At 38.0% G+C, this 23,137-nt stretch overlaps 1 protein-coding gene across 7 annotated transcripts in view; it reads left to right on the forward strand.

Annotated features, from left to right (window-relative positions):
- VPS8 (VPS8 subunit of CORVET complex) overlaps positions 1-23,137 on the forward strand; it is a 245,956-nt gene that overhangs the window by 165,405 nt on the left and 57,414 nt on the right. For 6 of the 7 annotated variants that reach the window (XM_087861466.1, XM_087861467.1, XM_045776626.2 and 3 more), the window contains 6 exons: positions 3,973-4,120; positions 7,869-7,958; positions 11,075-11,117; positions 14,619-14,722; positions 19,169-19,250; positions 19,607-19,689. In XM_087861466.1, the coding sequence (XP_087717592.1) occupies positions 3,973-4,120; positions 7,869-7,958; positions 11,075-11,117; positions 14,619-14,722; positions 19,169-19,250; positions 19,607-19,689 (550 nt within the window). The remainder of the gene's footprint in view (positions 1-3,972; positions 4,121-7,868; positions 7,959-11,074; positions 11,118-14,618; positions 14,723-19,168; positions 19,251-19,606; positions 19,690-23,137) is intronic. The other variant, XM_087861468.1, reaches the window with a different exon arrangement.

The raw sequence follows: 23,137 nt of genomic DNA on the forward strand, positions 1-23,137 counted from the left end.
AAGCAGTGTCCATGCTCAGCACAGAGCCCAACGTGGGGCTCAATCCCACAACCCTGATATCGTGACCTGAGCTGAAATCAAGAGTTGGATGCTTTACCAACTGAGCTACCCAGGTGCCCCTACACTGTGGCATTTTTAACATGGAATGTCTATGGAAAGCTGGAAGTTCGGCTTCACAACCTTGTAAAACAACTTCATGAGAATGAAAACTACAGGGAGAATAGTTGCATATACTCTTATGTGTTTTGAGTGATACATTTGAGTTCTCAGTCTAAAAGGTACCAAGTTGTCATCAGTATTGCCACCACCCAGATCGGGTGAGCAGGGAATTCAAGCAGTCAGGATTTAGGCTAAGCTGAAGTGGCCCTAAATTGTCAAAACATGTTACAGGGAGATCGTGAAACTCTCTTCCTCCGAAATCTCAAGTAGTCTAGACTGGCCTGTTTTTGTGCAATATTTGGGGTGAAGGAGAGAGACTAGGCTAGACTTTGTTCATCCCCATGCAGCATTTATTTTCTTTGTCAAATATTTTTAAGAGAATTTGAATTTTAGAGTAATTTTAATGATGTAACTTACTCAAAACTGATACATAGTTTATCCTTCCCCGGAAATAGGCTAATGTACAAGATCATAATTTTAAATTATTTTCACAACCTGAGTAAGCGTGAATGTTTTCCCCAATCTGAATTTTGGTGCATGGTTGGTGTGTGTATGTGTATTTGACAAGGCATTTATATGCTTGCTTTTAAGGCTGACAAGAGAAAAGTCTTGTGTGTGCCTTGTAAAAGTCTACCTTTTATACATACTTAAATGTTCATATCCTATAAGTGAGGGCTGTTATTAAAATATTAATATTTAAATATTAAAACATAGATAAGGTTTACGTCTAAAATACATCATTTTAATACACTAAAGTTAGCAGTGGCAAAGCAGGTAGCTAATAGAAGAGTAACAAAAGTACCTTTGAGGGGCAACTGGGTGGCTCAGTCATTAAGCGTCTGCCTTTGGCTAAGGTCATGATCCCAGCGTTGTGGTATCGAGCCCCCCATTGGGCTCCCTGCTCAGCGGGAAGCCTGCTTCTCCCTCTCCCACTCCCTCTGCTTGTGTTCCCTCTCTCACTGCCTCTTTTTCTGTCAAATAAATAATAAAATCTTAAAAAAAAAAAAAGTAACTTTGAGAAATGGATATAACAAATTGTATTTATGTGCAAGACTGATAAGCAACAGTCAGAAATGGATGTAAATTCATTAATGTTAGCTTATTTATTAAAGTTTGGATTATGTTGATGTTGCCTGATCATTTCCCAGCAGACATATTATTTCCCTCACGAATGCATCAAAATGTATTTGTCTGAGAGATTTGCTTGGTTTGATGCATATTCACATCTTCAGTACTTGTAAAGAGTTTTCTCAATAAATGTTCTGGAAAGAATTAAATACTGGGATTCATTGGCAGTTGCTTACGTCTAGTATTAATTTGCTCCATAGTCTTGCATTTATAAGACATATTAACAGAAGTCTGATGTAGATAAAATATTAACACTACATACAATGTGGTATAAACATCTGAAAAGAACACTGACTCACCTTAATGTTGAGGATCATTGATTAGCATTTCCTTTTTCTTTTACTGAGCATTCTATTGAGACAAAATCTTGATCGTACATAAAGAACCATCATTTCCCTGCATTATCATGTGCATTTTCTATTTTGTCCCTGTAGAACTTTCTGACAGGATTCATCCATACCTCAATCTGACTTCAGAGCCCTAGTCCTTGTAATTCTCACCCTTCTATCCTTATTTGGTTCCCTTTTTCTGAAGGCAATCCAGTGCATTATTGCCAATAAATTCAGTTCAATTCAGTGTACATTTACTGAGTACTTATTTATGTGCCAAGACTATGTGAATGCTGGGAGACATCGAATGTCTCCCTTAATTCTAGTAAAGTCAGGAATAGCACATGTCCCTCATCATTATTAATCAAGTCTCACAGACCTTCTAACCAACACAATAAGCCTAGAGGAAGGAATACAATAAAAATATTAAAAGGAAAAACCAAGGTCTTGTTTGCAGCCTTTGCTCTCAGAGTTTATGGTATAGTTGGGTCATGAACACTTAAAAAGATAATTTTTTTTTAAAGATTTTATTTATTTATTTGACAGAGACAGCCAGCAAGAGAGGGAACACAGGCAGGGGGCGTGGGAGAGGAAGAAGCAGGCTCCCAGTGGAGGAGCCTGATGTGGGGCTCGATCCCAGGACTCTGGGATCACGCCCTGAGCCAATGGCAGACGCTTAACGACTGAGCCACCCAGGCGCCCCTAAAAAGATAATTTTCAAATTCAAATCCAAAAGATAGTTTTTGGGAAGAACTAAGGTGTTGGCCTACATAGGGAATAACCAGTTTTACCAAATTCTGTGTTAAAAGCAGTTATGAAATACAAAAGAAAGAAAAGAGAAGGAAAAAAAAAGAAACTTGATCTTAGAGATTTACAGCCAATTTCCTCAAATTGACTGAATTAGCCCATCAGCAAGTATTGACAGCCCCAAGCAGCAGAACTTAATGAGTGCACCACTCAACCTCTGGTCTGGACGGAATGTCACAAGACTCTTACTTTAGGAAAGATTTCCTATGTGTGAATATAATTCCTCTTTCTGTAACTGAAGTCTCTTACTAGTAAAAATAGGAGGGCTATTTACCATCATTTGCAGAGTATTTATGACCTCAGAGTAATCTCAGTGGAGTCCAGAGATTCCCACGTGTGAGTGTTGGTGTGCTGCACCTGGGTTACAGGTGTGCCTGGAGACCCATCCCCTCAGCTCTTGGGGGGCTCTTGGAGCACCCGTAGTCCCCCGTGATCAGTCTTACTTTACTCTGATGGGCCCTACGAATACTGTCCTTCTCTGTGTGCCATGAAGTTCTTGAGAAAAGCTGGGAGGTGTTGCTTTAAACCATCTGCCTTAACATTCTTCAGAAGGCTAGTTTCCCAAGCATTTTTGTATCTTATTAACCCTATTCTGATTCTTTATATAAGGAGCTTTAGTTGAGGAGTCTTGAAGTGAAGATAGGGCTCTCAGAATGAACTGACTTCTTTTGAAGCTACAGAGATGATTCTTGTTCTGTAATGAGCAGTAGTTGATTTTCTCAATAGTTCCTTTTGGCCACTGGTAGTTGAGTGTCTACCATGATAAAACTAATACTCTATTTCTCTAGCTTTTTTTTTTTTTTTTTAAAGTAAGCTGTATGCCCGGTGTGGGGCTTGAATTCACAACCCCGAGATCGAGTGTCACATGCTCTACCGACTGAGCCAGCCAGGTGCCCCAGTATGTCTAGCTCTTGGTGGGTGTTGTGAATAGTGGGCTTTGTGAATTGCTGACGTACAAGACAAATGGACACATAAATATTATGTATCCTACTATTCCTCCACTTTTTAGATTTGTTTTCACAATGCCTAAATAATCAGCCCTTACAACATGCAGGGCGCTGTTGCAGGCTTTAGGAATTTGTTAATGAGAAGATAACCTGGTGCCTACCCTCCGAGTGTTTATAGTCTTTACATAAGAAAGCTAATTAAAGAAGTAGTTACATCATGGTGTGATTGGTGCTATGAGGGAAGTATAGTAGGGACGCCTGTTAAGACTGGAAGATGGTTTAGTATATATAGTTACCCATGGATCATTGTTTAATTTTTATTTCTTCTAGAGCAGCGGTACAACTGTGGTGTTTATTTAGAGTAGCTTTCACTGAATACCATCTCCTTAATTATTCAGTGTACACTAAGTACTGTTGTGATGTAGATTGTCTCTGATGTAATACTCGGTTCACCCCAACACCTAAGTAACAGTGAGACTTTGAATTCACGATTTACTTCCCCAGAAGGTAGTCTTGGTTTCAAGGTTTACATACTTCTTACCTGTAGCCTGAATTACAGATATGATGAAGTAATGCTTCTCTCTTGCTGTTTATGTTTTCAGGGAAGGTATTCATGTAAATCAAGAGTTGCTGCAGATGTCTCCGTGTGTTACAGAGCAGTTCATTGAGCTGTTGTGTCAGTTCAGCCCAAGCCAGGTTATAGAGACACTGCAGGTCCTTGAGTGCTACCGCCTGGAAGAAACCATCCAGGTAAGACCAGTAATGGGGAGCAGATGACAGTAAACTCATCCTCATCATTCACGTTTAAACATGAGCCGAAGGAGACTCACATGTTACATTACATAGCTCCTGGGATTGAACCCGGATATTCTGACTCTGACTCCGTAGTGCATGCTCGCCATTGTGCTGCCCCTTAATTCTAGTCAAGTCAGAAACAGCACGTGTCCATCATTGTTGTTAATCAAGTCTCACAGACCTTCTAACCAACACAATAAGCCTAGAGGAAGGAATACAATGAAAATATTAAAAGGAAAAACCAAGGTTGTTTGCCGGCACTGATGGTTTAGATAGTCCTGTGTGCTTAAGCCTGAGGCTCAGTGGCTGTCGGCAGCCTTTGCCCGGTCATTGCCTTGAACCCCTTCCCTTGTTTTCTCCTGTTTCCAAATGAAAACGGTTGTGCGTGTGCATGCGTTGTGTGCATATACACACATATATATTCTGATCTGTAAGAGGTACTGTGTTCCCCACGTAAAGTTTGTTTTTAAGCTACCGTCATATCTCCTTTCCTGTACTGTCAGTACTCATGAAACATAAGCCTGTGTTCTCCGTACCACCTCCTGGACTGCTCACACACTTTACAAATGTTAAACTGTGAAATATTTAAAATACATAGAAATGTGCAGAGTATCAAATATCTGTGTACCCACCAACCCAATTTTATAGATGTTCACATTTTGCCACACTGGCTTCAGATCTTTGTTTTAGAAATAAAGTACCCAGGGGGCACCTGGGTGGCTCAGTCGTTAAGCGTCAGCCTTCGGCTCAGGGCGTGATCCCGGGGTTCTGGGATTGAGCCCCGCATCGGGCTCCCTACTGGGAGCCTGCTTCTTCCTCTCCCACTCCCCCTGCTTGTGTTTCCCCTCTCTGTGGCTGTCTCTCTCTCTGTCAAATAAATAAATAAAATCTTAAAAAAAAAAAAAAAGAAAAAGAAAAGAACCCTTTATCTGTCAGTTTCCCTCTTTCCCCTCAGGTCAACACCAACCTGAAGATGGGAAGCAGAGCCTTCCCATCCATATTTTTTTATTTTCCCAGTATATGTATTTACCTATAAAATGCATGATACAGTCTTACATGTTTTTAGAATTTGTATTAATGGTATCATATAGTACATATCCCATTGAAAATTGCTTTTTTCATTAAATTTTTTAAATTTATCAGTTTTATATATGTGGATCTAATTCATTCATTTTAATAGTCATATATCAATTGAATAAATGTGCCAGTTTATTTCCCTGTTGATAGACATTTGTATTGTTTCTAATCCTTTACCATTATAAACAGTGCTACATTATACATCTTTGTACCAATCTTGTGTGCCCATGTGAGGTTTTTCTAAGTAATTATCTGGAGGTGGAATTCTTAGACAATAGAGTAGCTTATTCTGTTACTGCCAACGTGATCTCCTGTTTGTTTCTATTCTCATCATCTGTGGTTGGTATTTGCTGTTTTTCCACATTCTTGCCAATGGCTAACATTTTTAGGCTTCTTAATTTTTGCCAGTGTGATGGGTATCACTGATTACTCATGACATTGAACATCTTTCCATATATTTAATGACTCTTGATTTTCTTTTTTCTGAATTATCTGTTCATATCACTTGCCCATTTTTCTATTGAGTTTTTGCCCTTACTGATTTGTAAAAATCTCTAACCCTTTGCTGATGTTATGTGTTGGAGATGCCTTCTTCCAGTCTGTTGGGGTGAGTCTTTTAATTTGGTTTTTAGTGACTTCTGTTTTATCAGTCTTTTCCTTTAAGGTTTAAATTTTTGTGTGTGAGTCTTATTTCCTTTTCTACTCTGATGGTATAAAAGATATCCTCTCGGGGCACCTGGGTAGTGCAGTCGTTAAGCGTCTGCCTTCGGCTCAGGGCGTGATCCCAGCATTCCCGGATCGAGTCCCACATTGGGCTCCCCCGCTAGGAGCCTGCTTCTTCCTCTCCCACTCCCCCTGCTATGTTCCCTCTCTCGCTGGCTGTCTCTCTGTCACAGAAATAAACAAAATCTTTAAAAAAAAAAAAAAAGATATCCTCTTATATGAGTTTTATAGTTTAGCTTTTTACATTTAGGCCTTTAATCCATCTGGAATTTATTTTTGTAAACAGATCAAGAGAGGGATTTATACATTTTTTCCCTGTGTATAACCAGTGGTCCATGTGATATTTTGGTGTCCTTACCTCACTGATTCATAATGCCATACTGCTGTATCCCAAATTCCCAAGTAGACGTAGATCTGTTTGTGGGATCTGTTCTGTTCTGTGGGATCTTCTTCTTTCCTTATACCATTACCACATATTTTAATTAATATAGCTTTATAATAAGGCTTATTTGAAAGAAGAGTCTTCCCTCATTCTTTTTCTTTAAAATTCTCTGTCTACTCTTAGGCTTTTACTATTTCACATCAAATTAGAAATCACATTGTCAGGTTCCTTTAAAAAAAAAAAAGTTCAGTATTTTGACGAAACATATACACTGAATTTTAGATGAATTCAGTCAGGGGAGATTGCCATTTTACAATGTAGAGGCTTCACATTCAGGAACCTGGTTGTCTTTTTAAAAGCCTTTGATGCTCTCTGATGAGGTTTCAGTAACTTTTATTTGATACACAAAGTTCTTGTACGCGTTTTCTTACATTTGTTCCTGTTTACATTTTTTGTTAACAGTATGAAAGTTTTCGAAATGACATCTTTTTTGATTGCTGCTGCTGTGTGTTATTAATTTTTGTACATTGTTTTGTGTCAAAAAGAATCTGAATTTTTCATTCAAATAGTTTCTAGATTGTTTTATGACAATACTACTTTCCAAGAATAAGGGTAGTTGTTTTTTGTGGGTTTTTTTCTCTGCCGTCTTACCCTGTTTTCTCTCCCTTATCAGATGTGTAGGAGCTCTAGGACAGTACTGTAGGGAAGCAGTGACAGTATGCATTCTTTCCTTGTCTTTGATTTAAGAGGGAACGTTTCTGACATCTTACATTAAGTGTAGTGTCTATTTTAGGATTTTGATATTTAATTTTTATTAAGAAAGTTCCAGTCTCAGTTTGGGTAAGAGTATTTTGTTTTTGTTAAGAATGGGTACTGCATTTTATCAAATACTTTTTTGTGTATTTGTTGAGAGGATCATAGGTTTTTCTCCTTTGAACCTGTTAATATGTTATTTGTGCCTCTCTTTTTTCTTCTTGCTAAGAAAGTTTTATTCTACTTTATTAGTCTTCTCAAAGACTATTTCGGGGTTTGTTAAACTTCTATATTGTTTTTCCTTTGTTTCTTTTCAATAGCATTATTTTCTGCACTTCCTTTCATTTCTCTTCTTAGCTGACTTGGTATTTCCTTCACTTACTAGAAACTCTTAGTTTATTCAGTGTTTATTAAGAGCTCACAAGTTGATATGTCGTGTTTCATTGCCATTTTGTTCTAAATATTTTATGGTTTATATTGTTCCTATTTATGTGTATGTGTTACCTTTTCTCCAGTGGATATACTCACTCAGGTAAATGACAATTTTAAATTAAATCAGTGAAGAAAAAAGTGAATGAACATGGTTTAGTTAGAACTGCCAAGATGGGCCACTTGTAAGACTAGAAAGTAAAAAATTTCATATTACACTGGACGGTAGTGTACTGCTGAGGTATGAATTTATTATTTATTGTCCTGTTGTTTTCATCCTTAGTAGGATCCACAAGCAAGATTTGTGAACAAAAATCTTTATCTTTTCTTCTGTCCTAGATTACCCAGAAGTATCAACTTCATGAAGTCACTGCCTATCTATTAGAAAAAAAAGGAGATATTCATGGTGCCTTCTTAATAATGCTGAAGGTAATATTTTGCTATATTTGCTTTGTCAGCTTTCTTTCCAGCCCTCCATTCATCAACTCATCTCTTTTTTTATTGAGATATAGTCGACACATAACATTGTGTAAGTTTTTATCCATCTTAATTTCTTATGTGTCAGGGTTAGTTGCAGACAGTACTACATTTTACCGCTGAATATTTTTATCGTGACTAGAGTGTAGTCATTGACTAGAGCTCAACATTTCTTCTTGGTATTTTTTTAAAGCAAAATTTACATTCAGTGAAATGCACGAGTCTTAAGTGTATCCTGTACCTGGGTTTTGACAAATGCACGCACCTATGTCCCTAGTCCCTAACAGATAGAGAACATTACCTTCACCAGAGCAAGTTCCTCATGCTCCTTCACACTCAGTTTCCATTCCTGTGCCCCCACACATAACCACTTTTCTGATTTTTTTCACTGTGAATTGGTTTTAACTATTTTATGCACGTACATTAATGGAGTCTTCGAGTAGTACTCTTGTATAATTGTTCTTTCAGCATATTTTTGAAATGTATCAGGAGTTTGTTTCTTTTATTGCTGAGTAGTATTTAAGTGTATGAATATACTACAGTTTATCCATCCTCTAATGATTGACACCTGAGCTACTTCTAGTCTTTGGCTATTAAGAATAAATCTATGATCGCTCCTAAATTCAATACTAAGGAGTGGAATTGCTGGGTCGCAGAATAGGTGTAGTGTTAGTTTTGTAAGAAATGATCAGACCTCTTTCCAAAGTGATTTTTCTCTTTTATATCCCCTCCTATAACGTATAAGAGTTTTGGTTGCTACACATTCTCACTAACAGTTGGTGTTCTATCCATTTTTCACAAAAATTTTTATCCACTTTTTAAAATTATTATATATAACAAAAATTTACCATTTCGGTGGCATTAAGTGTATTCACATTATTGTGCAATTATCACCAGTATCCACCTCCAGAACTTTTTCAGCTTCCCAAACTGAAACTCTGTACCCATTAAATAATAATTCCCCTTTCCTCCCTCCCCCATCCCCTAGTAACCACCATTCTTTCTGACTCTATGAATTTGACTACTCTATCTCATATACATGGAATCCCACTGTATTTGCTTTTTCGTGTACGCTTACCATAAAGTCTTCAAGATTTATCCATGTCATAGCATGTGCCAGAATTTCAGTTTTAAGGCTGAATGGTACACCATTTTATGTATATATGCCACGTTTTGTTTATCTGTTCATCCATTGATGGACACTTGGATTGCTTCCGCCTTTTGACCCTTGTGAATACTACTACTATGAACATAGGTGTACAAATATCTTTTCAACACCCAGCTTTCCTTTCTTCTGAGTGTATAACCAGAAGGAATTACTGAATTAAATGATAATACTATTTTTAATTTTTAAGGAACTGACATGCTGTTTTCTGTAGTGGCTGCACCATTTTACATTCTCATCAGCAATGCACAAGGGTTTTAATTTCTCTACATCTTCTCCAGCACTATTTTCCTGATAGTAGCCATTTTAATGGGTGTGAGGGATTATCTCAGTGATTTTAAATATTGTCATCTAGTTTAGGATTAGGGATATCCTATTTTGTATTGAAAAAAAAAAAAGTTCCATATTGGCTTCTAGTTTTTTTCTAGCTATGTAATCACCAAATAAGCCAGGAAGAATATTCCACAGAGGCTTTGCATAGGCTCTCAATGTCTTTTAATGTGTAAGTTACCCCTACATCTCTTTTTTTCCTTGCAGTTTATTTGTTGAAGGTACCATGAATCTATTTTTAAAGGATAAATTAAAAGTATTCCTGGCATGGTTAGGGGAAAGAGAAGCAGGATATCCTTGCAGGGAATAAGACCATCATTTACAAAGGCATGGGAATCCAAAGAATATGAAATGCTAGGAGAGAATCCAGCAGCTCAACTAGGGCTCAGCTATCAGTGTAAAGACAGGTGAGGCCAGAAGCAAAGGCTGGGTCCAGATTTGGGAAGATTTTGTAGGACACCCTAAAGAATTAGGATTGATTGTTATCACACAAGATCAACTAAAGGTTTTCAGGCAAAAGAACTGACATGATGTTGTTTCATGAAGACTGCTCTGGTAACTGTAGGAGGATGGCGGGGGCATACAGAGAAGGGGGAGCTAAAACTTGGGGAGGAAGCAGAGAGTACTTGCGAGGCTGTGTAGTACAAGTAATGAATCCGTGAGGCTTGAGCTGGGGGTAGTGGTGGTGCTGGTGGTGGAGTGCGGAGAGGATTGGATTTGAGAACTATTAATCATTTGAATACAGTATGGAAGGAATAAGAGGGAGTGGTTAATGACAGTTGTGTGGTTTTTAGCTTTACATTACTAGCCTATAAGGGACCTCAAGAAAAGGAGCAAATTAGGAGTGAAAGGGATATATTAAGGTCAGCCTCAGTGTATGTAAAGAAGCCTTTGAGGGGCGCCTGGATGATACAGTCAATTAAGTGTCCAACTCTTGGTTTCAGCTCAGGTCATGATCCCAGGGTCGTAGGATTGAGCCCCACATGTGGCTCTTTGCTCGGAGGGGGTCTGCCTGAGCTTCTCTCTCTCCCTCTCCCGCTTTCCCCACGTTCTGTCTCTCTAAATCTTTTTTTTAAAAAAGGCAATCTTTGCAATATCAGTGAAGGCTTTCTAAGGATCTAGTATTTGGTATAGCAGTGGACACTGCAGTTGCAAATTAGAGGTATCACGCTCAAGGCTCTGCCCTGTGCTCTGGAGACAGACTCGTATGTTCTTTTTTTATTCCCACTCACCCCTTTTTCTTGTAGCCCAGTATGAATTTTATTCCCTTACCCAAAGTCTGGATAAATCCTATTCCTTGTTACTGTGTCTAGAGAATGTCGTTGATGACTATATGATGGTACAATAGAAGCAGAAGTGGGGCAGGATAAGTGACACTTGATAATTTGCATCCCTTCCAGTACTGCTAGCTATGCTTTATATATACACAAGAATTCTCTTCTGAATCACAGTGAGAGACCATTCTTCATAACCTTGTTGTTTCTTCAGCTTTTCCCTTTAAAATGTGGTAGTACAAATATTTTGGATTAGATAACTGTGTTCTTCTTACCTCTGCATTTTTTTTTCCTCTTAGAGACTACAAAGCAAACTTCAAGAGATAACACATCAAGATGAAAGTAAGTTCTTGAGTGTAATTTACAGTTATTTCTTCCCATGGACCCTGTGTTTTAAAAGATGTCTAACAAACTGCATTTATTAAATAATAATTACATTGATCTGTGTAAATACTTGAACATTGATCCCAATTTTAGCTCATTAATAGGAAATGTAAACCATTTGGCTTTGTGTTGGCAGTTGTCAGTGGAGTTCAGCATACAGAAAATATAGACACTTTTCACTGATACTGATTTCTTTTTTGTTATAATTCTGTGCCAGTTTTTGGTTATGTATAAATGAGGTGCATAACTAATGTCCTAAAAATTACTCTGATGTACTGAGCAATAGCAATTGAGAGCTTCTAATCAGCAGTAGCCAGTGTTTCTGTAGTGAATTTATATACTTTTAGTACAAAGCAGTAAAACTTGACAGTGTAGAATCTTAGATGGCCTTGTCACAGATAGAAAATTCCCATTATTTTCCTTGACATTTTAGAAAATAGATTCATTTTTTTTAATTGTGGCAAAATATACATAACACAAAATTTACCATTTTGACCATTTGTAAGGGTCCAGTTCAGTGGCATTGAGTCCATTCACATTGTTGTACAGCCATCCCACCATCCATCTCCAGGAGTTTTTCAACTTCCCCAACTGGAATTTTATACCCCTGAGACAATTACTCCCATTCCCTGTCCCCCGGTCCGCCCCTGGAACCTACCATTCTGCTTTCCCACTTCATGAATTCGATGAGGTGCCTTCTATAACTGGAATCATCCCACATTTGCCCTTTTCTGTCTGGCACGTTGGCCTAGCATAATATCTTCATAATTTATCCGCATTATAGCACGTGTCAGAATCTCATTCTTTTTTTTTTTTTTTTTAAAGATTTTATTTATTCATTTGACAGAGAGAGACAGCGAGGTAGGGAGCACAAGCAAGGGGAGCGGGAGAGGGAGAAGCAGGCTTCCCACCAAGCAGGGAGCCCAATGTGGGGTCGATCCCAGGACCCTGGGATCATGACCTGAGCCAAAGGCAGACGCTTAATGGCAGAGCCACCCAGGCTCCCCAGAATCTCATTCCTTTTTAGAAAGGCTGAATAATATTTCAGTTTATGTATGCACCACATCTTGTGTCCTTTTGTCTGTCAGCGGGCACTTCAGTTTCTTCTGACCGTTGTGAAGAATACTGCTGTGAACATGCCTGTACAAGTATCTTTCTGAGACCCTGCTTTCATTTCTTCAGGGTAGATGCCCAGAAGCGTTATTGCTGGATTAAACAGTAATCCTCTTGTTAATTTTTGAGCAGCCGTCACACTTGCTTGTCTAGTGGCCGCATCAGTGTATGTTGCCATCAGCAGTGCACCAACAAGGGCTCCAGCCTGTCTAAGCCCTCACCAGTACTTGTTCTTGTCTGTTTTCTTGAGAGTAGCCAGCCTCCTGGGTCCCAAGCGGTAGCTCATTGTGCTTTTGCTTTGCCTTTTCCCATTGACCGGTGATGGAGAACATCTTTTCATGTACTTACTGGTTATTTGTGTATCTTCTTGGGCAAAGTGTTTATTCAAGTCCTTTGCCCGCTTTTGAATAGTATGATTTGTTTTCGCATTATTGAAATTTTCAAAATAGCTCTTCCAAAGTTCACTCGATAGGTGATTTTTAGATTGTCCTACCTCTTTAACATATCAGCACATTTCTTAGACCCACTTGGCCCACACATTTCCTTAAACTCCTTTACCCTAATTCTCTATAAATTACATTTGTCTCTGTTTTCGATGGCTGGGTCCTAGGTGATAGGGTCTGTGTTGTATCTGAATCATTTTGTATTATACGGCATCTTTTTGGAACCTCAGTAAACAGTTGGTTGACTTTTCCGTATTTAGTTCAGCTAAACGTTTAGTCATTATTTTTGTACTGTTAGTCTCTATTTAGTCAGTTTGTGGTAGATTTATTGCATTTATGACATTCTTCTTGTTGTTAGAATAATTTTTGCACACATTGCATGAGAAATTGAGGGAAAAGAAGAATGTTTCCCCAAAATCACTACAATGATTTGCACGTGATATGTGTAGAGAAGCCAGTTCTTTGAATTTAAATTTCTTTGAAGATCAGTTTTTCAGTAATAGTCTCATGTCCACTATTTACTCTCAGATTTAATTTTTTCTGTTTGCCTTAGAATTTTGGAGGATTTGTTAATTGCAAGACACGGTGCTAGTGTGGGTTATACACAGATGGCTAAAATACAGCTCTTACCCAAAGAACTATAGTCTTGTGAAAGAGAGAGATATGTAAATACAAACTTTGAACGCTGGAAGAATCAAGTATTATAAAAAAGATACAGTGAGAGTGGCAAATGATTGTGAAAAATTAGGGAATGATTTGTAACTGATGAATCAAAGGTAATTTGTGGAAGATGTGACCTTTGAAGTAAGACTGGAATGATGTATAGAAGCTTGATAGGGAAAAGCAAGGAAAGGGCATCTGGGCTGAGGAGAAAGAACATGGGTATGAAAGTAGCTGGCCAGGAACTCAGGAGTAAGAGAGAGCGCCACAGTGTAAGAGCACAGCAGGTGAGAACATGAGCCAGATGGTCACTGTGTTTACTTCGAGTCAGAGGTTTACTCATGTTCTGTTTTTAAAACTTTGAAGCCTTTAATGATTTTTATGGATGAGACCGATACATTTGCTTGTGATGGTGTAAAAGAGAATGAGGGAGGCAAGATTTAGAAGTCAGAAGTTTAATTAAGAGGTTGTTGCTGTAGTTCACAGGAGGTGAAGAGCACCACAGGGTAAAAGTCATGGGCACGTGAGGGCCCGGGAGTAGAATCAACAGAAGTGGCAATTTAATTGGACGCGTGGGTGAAGCAGGGAGGGAGCATCAGGGATGGTGCAGATTTATAAACTGACTTAAAGATGATGGTTTCATTAACTTAATTTGGGAAGTGAGGAAAAAAAAGTGATTTGGGTTTTGTGCATATGAATTCAAGGAGCTCTCAGGACATAGTGTAGAGATGAATAGAGTCTGTGAAAAGTTCACCCTGCAGATGATGAAGGAACAAGGGCTGCAGGTGTATATTCAGAAGTTATTAGCAAGGACCTGAGAGTTGAAACCACAAGAGGAGCTGAAGTTAGTGGAAAATCAAAAAGAGAGGGCCTAAGATAGGATCTTGGAGGTATACTTACATCTAAGAAATGGAAGAAGAAATGGTAGAGCAAGAAAGGTGAAAGGTAATCTTTCTGCTGACTAACCCACAAACAGATGATGGGGCTGTTACCAATGCTTAGTAGATGAACATTTAAAATGCTAAGTGTGATGTGCTTTATATGTCCTGTGAATGTCAGGCATTACATGGAAACAAAATTATCTGTTTTTAATCTACTAAGCATTGGTATCATGCTTATGGAAGATTTCATAATAGAAAACCAGTGCTATGCAAAGAAAAAAATAGTTTAATTTTTTTACAGAAGCTCTGAGGATTATCAGTAATATATCCTTAAGTGTTGTTAATGATTTTTCTGACTCTAGAAACCAAAGAGGAGTTCTCATTGAAGGACGTTGAAGATACCATGGTAGAGACCATTGCCCTTTGCCAGAGAAATTCACATAATTTGAACCAGCAGCAACGAGAGGTAGGAGAATGACTACTTGGGCATATCAAAGTCTGTTCTGATCTGAAACTAGGAATTAATTCTGTTTCTGCTGCCCTCTCAGCCACCTGAGCTTAATTCAACTGGATTTTAATCACTGTTTAGTGCTCCCGGGAGTATAAGGCTCCTAAAGTTATTGTGAGGAGTGCCTGTCCTCTTTGTTCTCACAAAAGGCTTTCTATTCCTAGGTCTGGCTGTGCTGTGGAATTTAGGCGCATGAATACTAGATGTCCTTGTTCTCTTTGGACTGAGATTTTGTGTATTCCGTGTACTCATTCTGTGGATGTGTCGTCATTTATCATCTCTGCTATCCTCTGTGGAGGCAAATGAGCATAAGGAGCTGGAGGGAAACCCTCAGGGGATGCAGAGAAAGCTGGGAAAGGTCACAGAAGGCCGTGATGTAGTTTCTCAACCCTGGCTGCGCAGTACAGTCACTCGGGGAGCTTTGAGAAAATCCCCGCACTCAGGCTGCACCCCAGAACAATTAAATTAAAGTCTCTGGATTGGGACCCAGTGTTAAAGCTTCCCACATGATTCCACTGTACAGCCAGGGTTGGAACCACTGCTGTAACAGATTCCAGACTGCCAAAAGGAAGAGCACAGAACTGAAGGAGGTATGGTTGAGCACCTGGTGCAGGTGGGAGTTAGAGCAGGGAAGCAGAAACTAAGGGGGCGAGATGTGACTTGACAGCCACAGTCTGCTGCAGTTTCAGAAGTAAAAGTTGCAGCGTGATATGGCATCGTAACTCCTCGGCACCTGTCCCTCTGGGCTGCGGCCTCTGACGTGGCACCGCCTAGCCCCTTTCTCTTCCTGGGGTTCTGAAATGGGGTGTAAGGCAGATTTTTTATATATATTTAGCCATACATGTTACAGTGAGAATTATAAACTTATTTTTGTTTTCTGTTCTTTTGAATTGGGTAAATTTCTACTTTACATTTTTGTCAAGGATTTTTTAAGGCCATACATTTCAACAACCCTTCAGAAGAGAAATTGTGTACAACAAGCACATTTACAAAATAGAGGGTTTTTTTTTCTTTATTAAAAAAAACTTTTTTGTGTGATATACGTACTCATTATTTTTTAAAATCCTGCAATACAGGAAGTTATACAGAAGAATGCTTTTTAAAAATGACCTTGTAAGATCCTGTCACCCAGAAATAACCATCATCATCACTGGGTGACCATCACTCTAAATACTTTTTATCTGCCCCGGTGGACATAATTTTAGAAAAGTTGGATCAGGAAATGCTTGCTTTTACAAATAAATACAGTATTCAATCTCAGGAAGCTTTCAGGATTTCAAATAAATATTTCTTCACCATACTATCTCTTAATTAATGTCACTACAGTTTTTTAAAAAGTCTGAATGACTGTAATAGATTGGAATTATTTGTTTATACTTACATTTCCATTTTTGTATTATCTCTGATGCCAAGCTGGTAAGGAAATTTATGTGAACTCATGCTTGCTCCAGCCTCTGTCCTCCATCCCTCTTAATTGTAATCAGTTATGTTATTTTACCTCATTGAGGGCTAATAACGTAAACATTCTTTGCTGTGTCTACAATTCCTGTAAATTGTTTAATCTTTTGAAAATGGATTATGGGCTTTTCAGCAGGTTTTTGCCATGATTTTTCTATTGCTAAGTTTTTATTTTCATTCATCTTTTGGTTGGCTGGCTGTATTTGGACGTGGTTATGTTTTGATAGAGAAACATGAAAGGGTAGAATTCTTTAAGTTGTGTTCATAATACTTAATTCTAAGTCTTTTTTACTTTTCAACCTTTCCATCTCCTCTCCAGTATCTATTTGATACTCCTCCATCTTCTCATGGAAAATTTAAGGAAAAACGATAATTATGTTTTCTAAGTAGGGCTGTTTAGGTTCACATGAGCTGAAATATGTCCAGATTCACATGTATTAATGGTAGAATTAGTTAATAAAAATCCGTACCTCCAGAACTCTAGGGATTATTCTGACTATATTTGAACTCTGTATCTCTTAATCAGAGACAGGAACAATGCTTCTTTTGATGTGGCAAAAGGAAAACTTATTCAATCTTTTTTTATTTTTCGTCTGAATTGGAATTTGTTTTAGTAACAAGATTAGATGTTAGATTTCTTCCTATGCTTTGAAATTTTTACCTCTCTGTGGCTATTATTATGCCATTCGCTGGCTGTGTGTAAGAGAAGTCTGTCTCTCCCTGTCTTAGAGACACACACACACACCACTCTCTTTGTGGCCCCACCCTTCAACAACTGGTTTCTCTTTCATTTCTGAACAAGTTTCATAATAACAACAAAAATATTTGAATGTAAATTTTATATAAATACTGTCTTGTGTGAAAAATGCTAGACTGATTTTATATAATAACAAGCATTAAGTTTGGAGGATTTTAATGGTGGTTTGTCTTGATTCTCTTTGCTTTGTTTTGGAGAGAGTGAGAACAAAAGCTGTTGCCACAGACACTCAATAACTAGAAGATTTGAAGTATTAGAAAGTTTGGCAATGGACTGTTGATAATACCTGTCATCACAAGATTTAATGTTAGGAGTATTTACTTAAAGCAGACTGTAGGAAATTGGGCTGTTAGTCCTTCTCAAGCTGAATCTCTGCCTGTCCTACTTTTGTATATCTGTTTATGGGGCTGCCCTAATACACAGTGATTACATATAACAAAGAGTTTGGTTTTGTTATGCATATAATTCCCTGAAAAGAAAGCTGTTTATTACACAGCATAAGAAGGGAATTCAGGTTTAGTTGTGTTGCTCTCAGGGGATGGTTCATGTGAAGATTTAATTAAAGAAAAATAATTCCTCTGCGTAGCGTATGAACATATCCCGTGGCTATTACCTCTACAACCATGCTTCCCCCAGTCTACCATTTATAGTCAGGAAACAGCTAATCTTTACAAAGGTAATTCTTCTAAATCGTCTGGATTAAATAAGAAAATTTAAAAATCAAATTTCTAAATACAGTAAATATAAAAACAAAAGGTATGCCATTTATCATTAAAATACACAGTTAAACTACACAGAAATAAATGATGTGGTTATAAAAACATGTTAAAATAGGCAACTAAAAGATAAGCTAAGTAAAGCTATCTAAGAATAAAATACAAGACTAAAAGTTCATGAGCACTAATTAAGATAAATTAAAATTTCAATAAAATAAAAAATTGCCAGTATGTAATATAGTTAAAACCAGTATCTTGAGAACTTGAAGAAATACATCCAAAGTTATCAGTATAAAAATCTTGGCCTTATATAACCCTAAATGGGAGCAGATAAAGGCTTCCTAGTAGAGCTCTTCAGTTGGGAAGTCACCCAGTGAAGTTACTGAACCTGCAGCCTGTCCCCTTTGCCTTAAGAGGCTCCCATATCTCCACTGCTGTAGAACTTGTACGGGGTCGGTGGTGGGTACAGAACACACCCTCTTCTGTAAATAACCACTCTCGTTCTGCTCTGACCTTTCTTCGTGATTCCCAGATGTTTGCAGGAATAGGTTCCTCCCAAGATGTAGAGTTAAGGCCTTTTAAATGGTTGCCCAACAAGAGACCATGTTTGAAATTTTAAAATGTATTAGTTTGATTTTTGATTACAGATCCCTCCCCCCCCCCCCGGCCAAAAAAAGGAAGAATACAGAATTTGGAGTCAGAGTACCAGTTTATTTGGTAGTGTGATCTTTGGCAAATTACTTTTCTAAACTTCAGTTTCTTATCTCAAGTGAAAATCATGCTTATTGTATAAGGCTGTTACGAGATTGAAATGAGAAAGTGTGTGTAAATTATTTAATTGAGGAGCCAGCACGATAGGAATAAATAAGTAGTGGATTTATTAATTTATCTCCTGAAGTGGTTGGAAATGTTAATTGAAATAACATTAACTTCTATTTTTTGGTCTCTGATGACTAAGGAGATGCAAAACAACACTTTATAGAGGGGAAAACTTTGGACAGCCTTTATTCATTTCTCTTGCTTGACGTGGCTGAAGAGAAATGGGGGGGGTGAGGTAGCAGAGGGGGTGGTCCTCTGTCCTCTCCTGCAGTACATAGGGTCACTTAGACTTGGTCAGTGGTGCGTGTATAGCACGATACGTAAGAACCTGGCTGGCGGCTCTGCCTTGTCTCCTTTGAGCAGGCCTTCTCCTGAAACACAGAAGATGGCAGTTCCAAGGTCTAGATTTACTTCAGTTTCTTTATTTTCCCAAGATGCATGATAAAGATAGCTGTTCCAGCTGTGGTCATTGCTTCTTACTGTCTTTTCTCTTCCTAGTCAAGTGTTCTTTTCTTTTTAAAATGTTTATAAAGAAATGTATTCGAGAGGTACACCGCAACTGATGTTAATCTTAAAGTAACAGAGTGCTTTTGTTTCCTCTGACATTGTTAATCTTAAAGTAACAGAGTGCTTTGGTTTCCTCTGACGTTGTAGGCACTCTGGTTTCCATTATTGGAGGCAATGATGGCCCCTCAGAAGCTGTCTGGTTCAGCTGCACCTCATCTACCCCCTGAAGGTAATTACGTTCATCAGAGTCCCCCTGTACCATCACCAGTTTTTATCTGTGAAAAATTATCATTATGATACCTTTTCCCAGTATTATATTCTTACTGTTTCTCCTAATGAAATCATAGGATAGTGTTAATCTCATCTTTTACATTCAGTTCTTTCTATGGCACCAATTCTGTCATTTGTCTTGAATAATAGTAGCTTTGTTACTTATCAGCACGTAACTTTAAAATATCCAACTGGCCCTGGTTAGCTAGGTTTGTAGGAAGCTCTGTAAATCCACTGTTTTCCACTGACTGTAGGAAAAATCAAAACCGCTTATTTTAAGCTAACCTTAATATTAACATTTTATTATTATAACAGCTCTGAAATCTTTGACCATGCAAGTTCTAAACAGCATGGCGGCGTTTATTGCCCTTCCGTCAATCTTGCAAAGAATCTTACAGGTGAGTTAAAAGGGGAGAAAATTCAGTGTTGATCAGTTTCAACTAATATTTTAGTTACGTTTAAATAACAAATTAAGCTAATGTTTAAATGGGTCCCTAGAGTAACGCGGCTGATTTTTGACATTGCTGACTGTCTAACTTACACATGTCACCGTGCGCTCCAGGTGTGGGTTTGCCTGCACACACTGGCGACCTTCCGTGAGGGTGTGCAGCCTTCGCATGTGCACTGGCACCTGGGGACTCAGATATACAGGCCTCCTATTCATATGCTAACTGGGAGAGAATCACCGTTTATTTCCAGCTAACTGTGCTTTTTAGATAAAAAAAAAAAAAGATAACCTACAAATTAAGTTAATATAGGCATTTCCCAATCATTGGTTTGTAACTTAGGTTTTCTAACTCATCATAAAAAAATTTTTTTATGTCCAGGACTCATCCCCTGTTCTAAATTCTACCCAACTTTGTGTCCACGGCCTTTGTAGGAAATATCATTTCAGCCTATTTCCTTCAGCAGAAAGGCCTGAATGTTCCCAGCATCATCAAAAGAACACTAAAAATACCCTAAGATATATTTTTAAAAATAATCTGTGAACACTCCTAGGGAAACAGCAGGACTTACCCTTAGAATCCGTTTTGTCTTCTTTCATTTTATACAACATGCGCGCAGACACAAAACCAAAAAAAAAAAAAAAAGCCACCGAAAAAGAGTACTATGATGCCATTGGTCTTTATAATTCTCAAATGATTTTTCTCCCATCAAGTATGTCCCTGGCAGCTCTCTTTTAAGGCTTGCCAAGCTCGACTTGCATCTGGTATGAAGTGTCTGGGCCTTTGCTGATCAGACCGCCGTATCCATAGGCTTTCATCACAGTTTATGTATCTGCACACGTACTCTCTCATTTGATCCTTATCATGCGGTGGAAAATTCTTTGATATAAACTACTTCTCTTATATCCATTTTAGAATGCGTTAGTCATAATGTGTTTAGTCATATATAAAGTGGTAATTCCATAAGGCAGAAATACTTTAATTTACCAAGTAAATTAGAAAAAAATGAAATCTTAAAATCAGAAGTGGCTTCATTCTCAGTGTATGCATTTTGCTTTATGTTGAGGCTTAACCACACTTTGATACATAAATTACAATAAACAAAAATCAGTTTTTCTCTTGACAAAAGCATGCGATGTTTAAAAATTTTGTTTTTCAATGCTCCTGACTTTGAAGGCTTTTGATATTAGAAAACCTTCACTTTATTTTGAGTTATATTGGCATTTATTTTATTTTTTTGGTTTTTTGGCATTCATTCTAATTGTACTCTTAGCATTTTCTACCTTCAGTGGTAGAAAAGGTACCTTCCACCTTCTACTTCCACTAATCAGGAGGGTATGCTCTTTCTTAAATTCCTTATTTGCACATTTGTGATTACTGTAATAATAATTCTACCTTATATTTGTATAGAGATTTTTATTTTTTTCAAGTTGCTTTCACAGATAGTATCTCATTTGAAGCTCACAACAATGTCTTCAGGTAGGTAGGGCTACTACAGAAATTTCCGTTGATGAAAGAGGAAACTACAGTATAGAAAAGTTAGTACTTGGTCTGCTGTTGGTGGCAGAACCCAGGCTACCACAAAAGTCTCTCACCTCCTAATTTATGCTCTTTCCTATTACATCGTGTAAACTTTTCAGTTGTTTCAGTGCCTAGTCTTTTGAAGAGTTAAGTAATTTGTTATTAATTATATGTTACCCTGTTTGGTCATTTCCTGTGTAGATGAAAGACTTAGCTCTTGTCCTAAAGGAGCTTTTATGAGAGACAGAAAATGTTCTGATATAACTATTCTTTGGGCTCTAAGCAAGTAATGGTGGCCACCGGAAGGGTTATCTGCTGTGAACCCCACATCGGGTGACTGCCACTTCATCCCTACATTTTCAGTCCATGTGATCACAGCAGGACCCTGACTCTACCAGATTGACTCAGGGTGAGCAACTGGCTTAAGCAGGGCCAGTAGTGCCTTTTCCAGAAAATTGTAGAACTGGACTCAAAAGGGATAAATGAGCCTCTGTTCAGGTCTCTGCAATACATAAGGTACAAAGGTCAGCAACTGACAGTGGCTACTTTTCCATCATGTGGGCTGAAATAGTTAAAAAAAAAAAAAAAAGTTACAGAGAGAAGAAGAGTAAAGCAGACACACAAAGAGGAGAATAGACAACATGCATGAAGAAGAGAAGGCACCAGGAGAGGATAGTAAGACACAGGGAGAGGAGACCACAGAAATCCTGATGGCATTGGAGTCCTTCATTGTAATTCCAAAGGCTCTCCTGCATTTCTGTGCTTGGATCCTTGAAACAGCCCAGTATCTTTACAATAGTTATGTTTTTTTAATAAGTTGGAATGAGTTGGGTTTCTGAATATATCTAGTCAAAGGAGTACCAATAAAAGTATATCTGAAACAGACTGGGGAATTTGGGAAGAGTTCCTGGAGGAGGAAATGTCTGAACTGAATCTTAAATAGCCTAAAGGAATTAGGGGGAAAAAGGAGATACGACTATTCTAAGCAGAGTGAACTATATATACAAAGAATGTGAGGTAAAACATGGTACATTTGGAGGAGTTGCAAGTGTTAAGTATGCTTGGAACATAGGACAAGAATAAAGGTGAGTCACGGAGCTGAAATTTGAGAGACTAGCAGGGACTGTGTTCTTAATTGCTTTGTGAACCATAAGGTTGGACTTTGGATTTAATTTTAACATTAGTAGATTCTCATCAAAGGATTTTAAGCTGAGGAATGATGGAATGATGTTTCTCTTTAGAAAAATCATTCAGCCAACATGTTATACAGGGTAAATTGGAAGGGATCAAGACTGAAGACCTAGAAATACCCAGAATGTCATAGGTACTCAAAAGTTTGTTAATTGAGTTGCATAGAATGGCTAGGAGAAGATGGATTTGGAAATTAGTTAGTAGAATCCACTTGACTTCTTGATGTTTAGAGGTAGGGAAACACAAGAACTCATGTTTCATGTGACTAACAATGAGCAGTGGGGAAATAAGAGATTGGACTTTATGGGAAGAGGTTAAAGTGGAGACATAGACTTGGAAGTTGTCAACACGGAAGTGGTAGTTCAGTTCTTGAAACTAGGTGAACTTTACGAAGAAATGAATTAGCGAGAAAAGCAGAAGGCTAAAAGTGGAGTTCTTAGAAACATCTAAGAATCAGGTCTATTTACCGATTTTTATTTACCATTAGAACAGAAGGACCTTTGGAATAAGACTATACTTTGCTAGTACTCTTATCACCATCATCCAGCCCAGAGGCACCTGGCATGTAGTAGGAACTAAATATTTTTGGAGTGAATAAAAGTCACAGGTGGAGGGATTCCACTTCTGACCAAAATGGAGTAACAGAGACCAGATTTACCCCCTTGCTTGAAACAACCAAAAAATTGGA

Source organism: Ursus americanus, chromosome 4 (genome assembly GCF_024610735.1).
Source record: "Ursus americanus isolate L20-20 chromosome 4, mUrsAme1.1.p, whole genome shotgun sequence".
Taxonomy (NCBI): Eukaryota; Metazoa; Chordata; class Mammalia; order Carnivora; family Ursidae; genus Ursus; species Ursus americanus.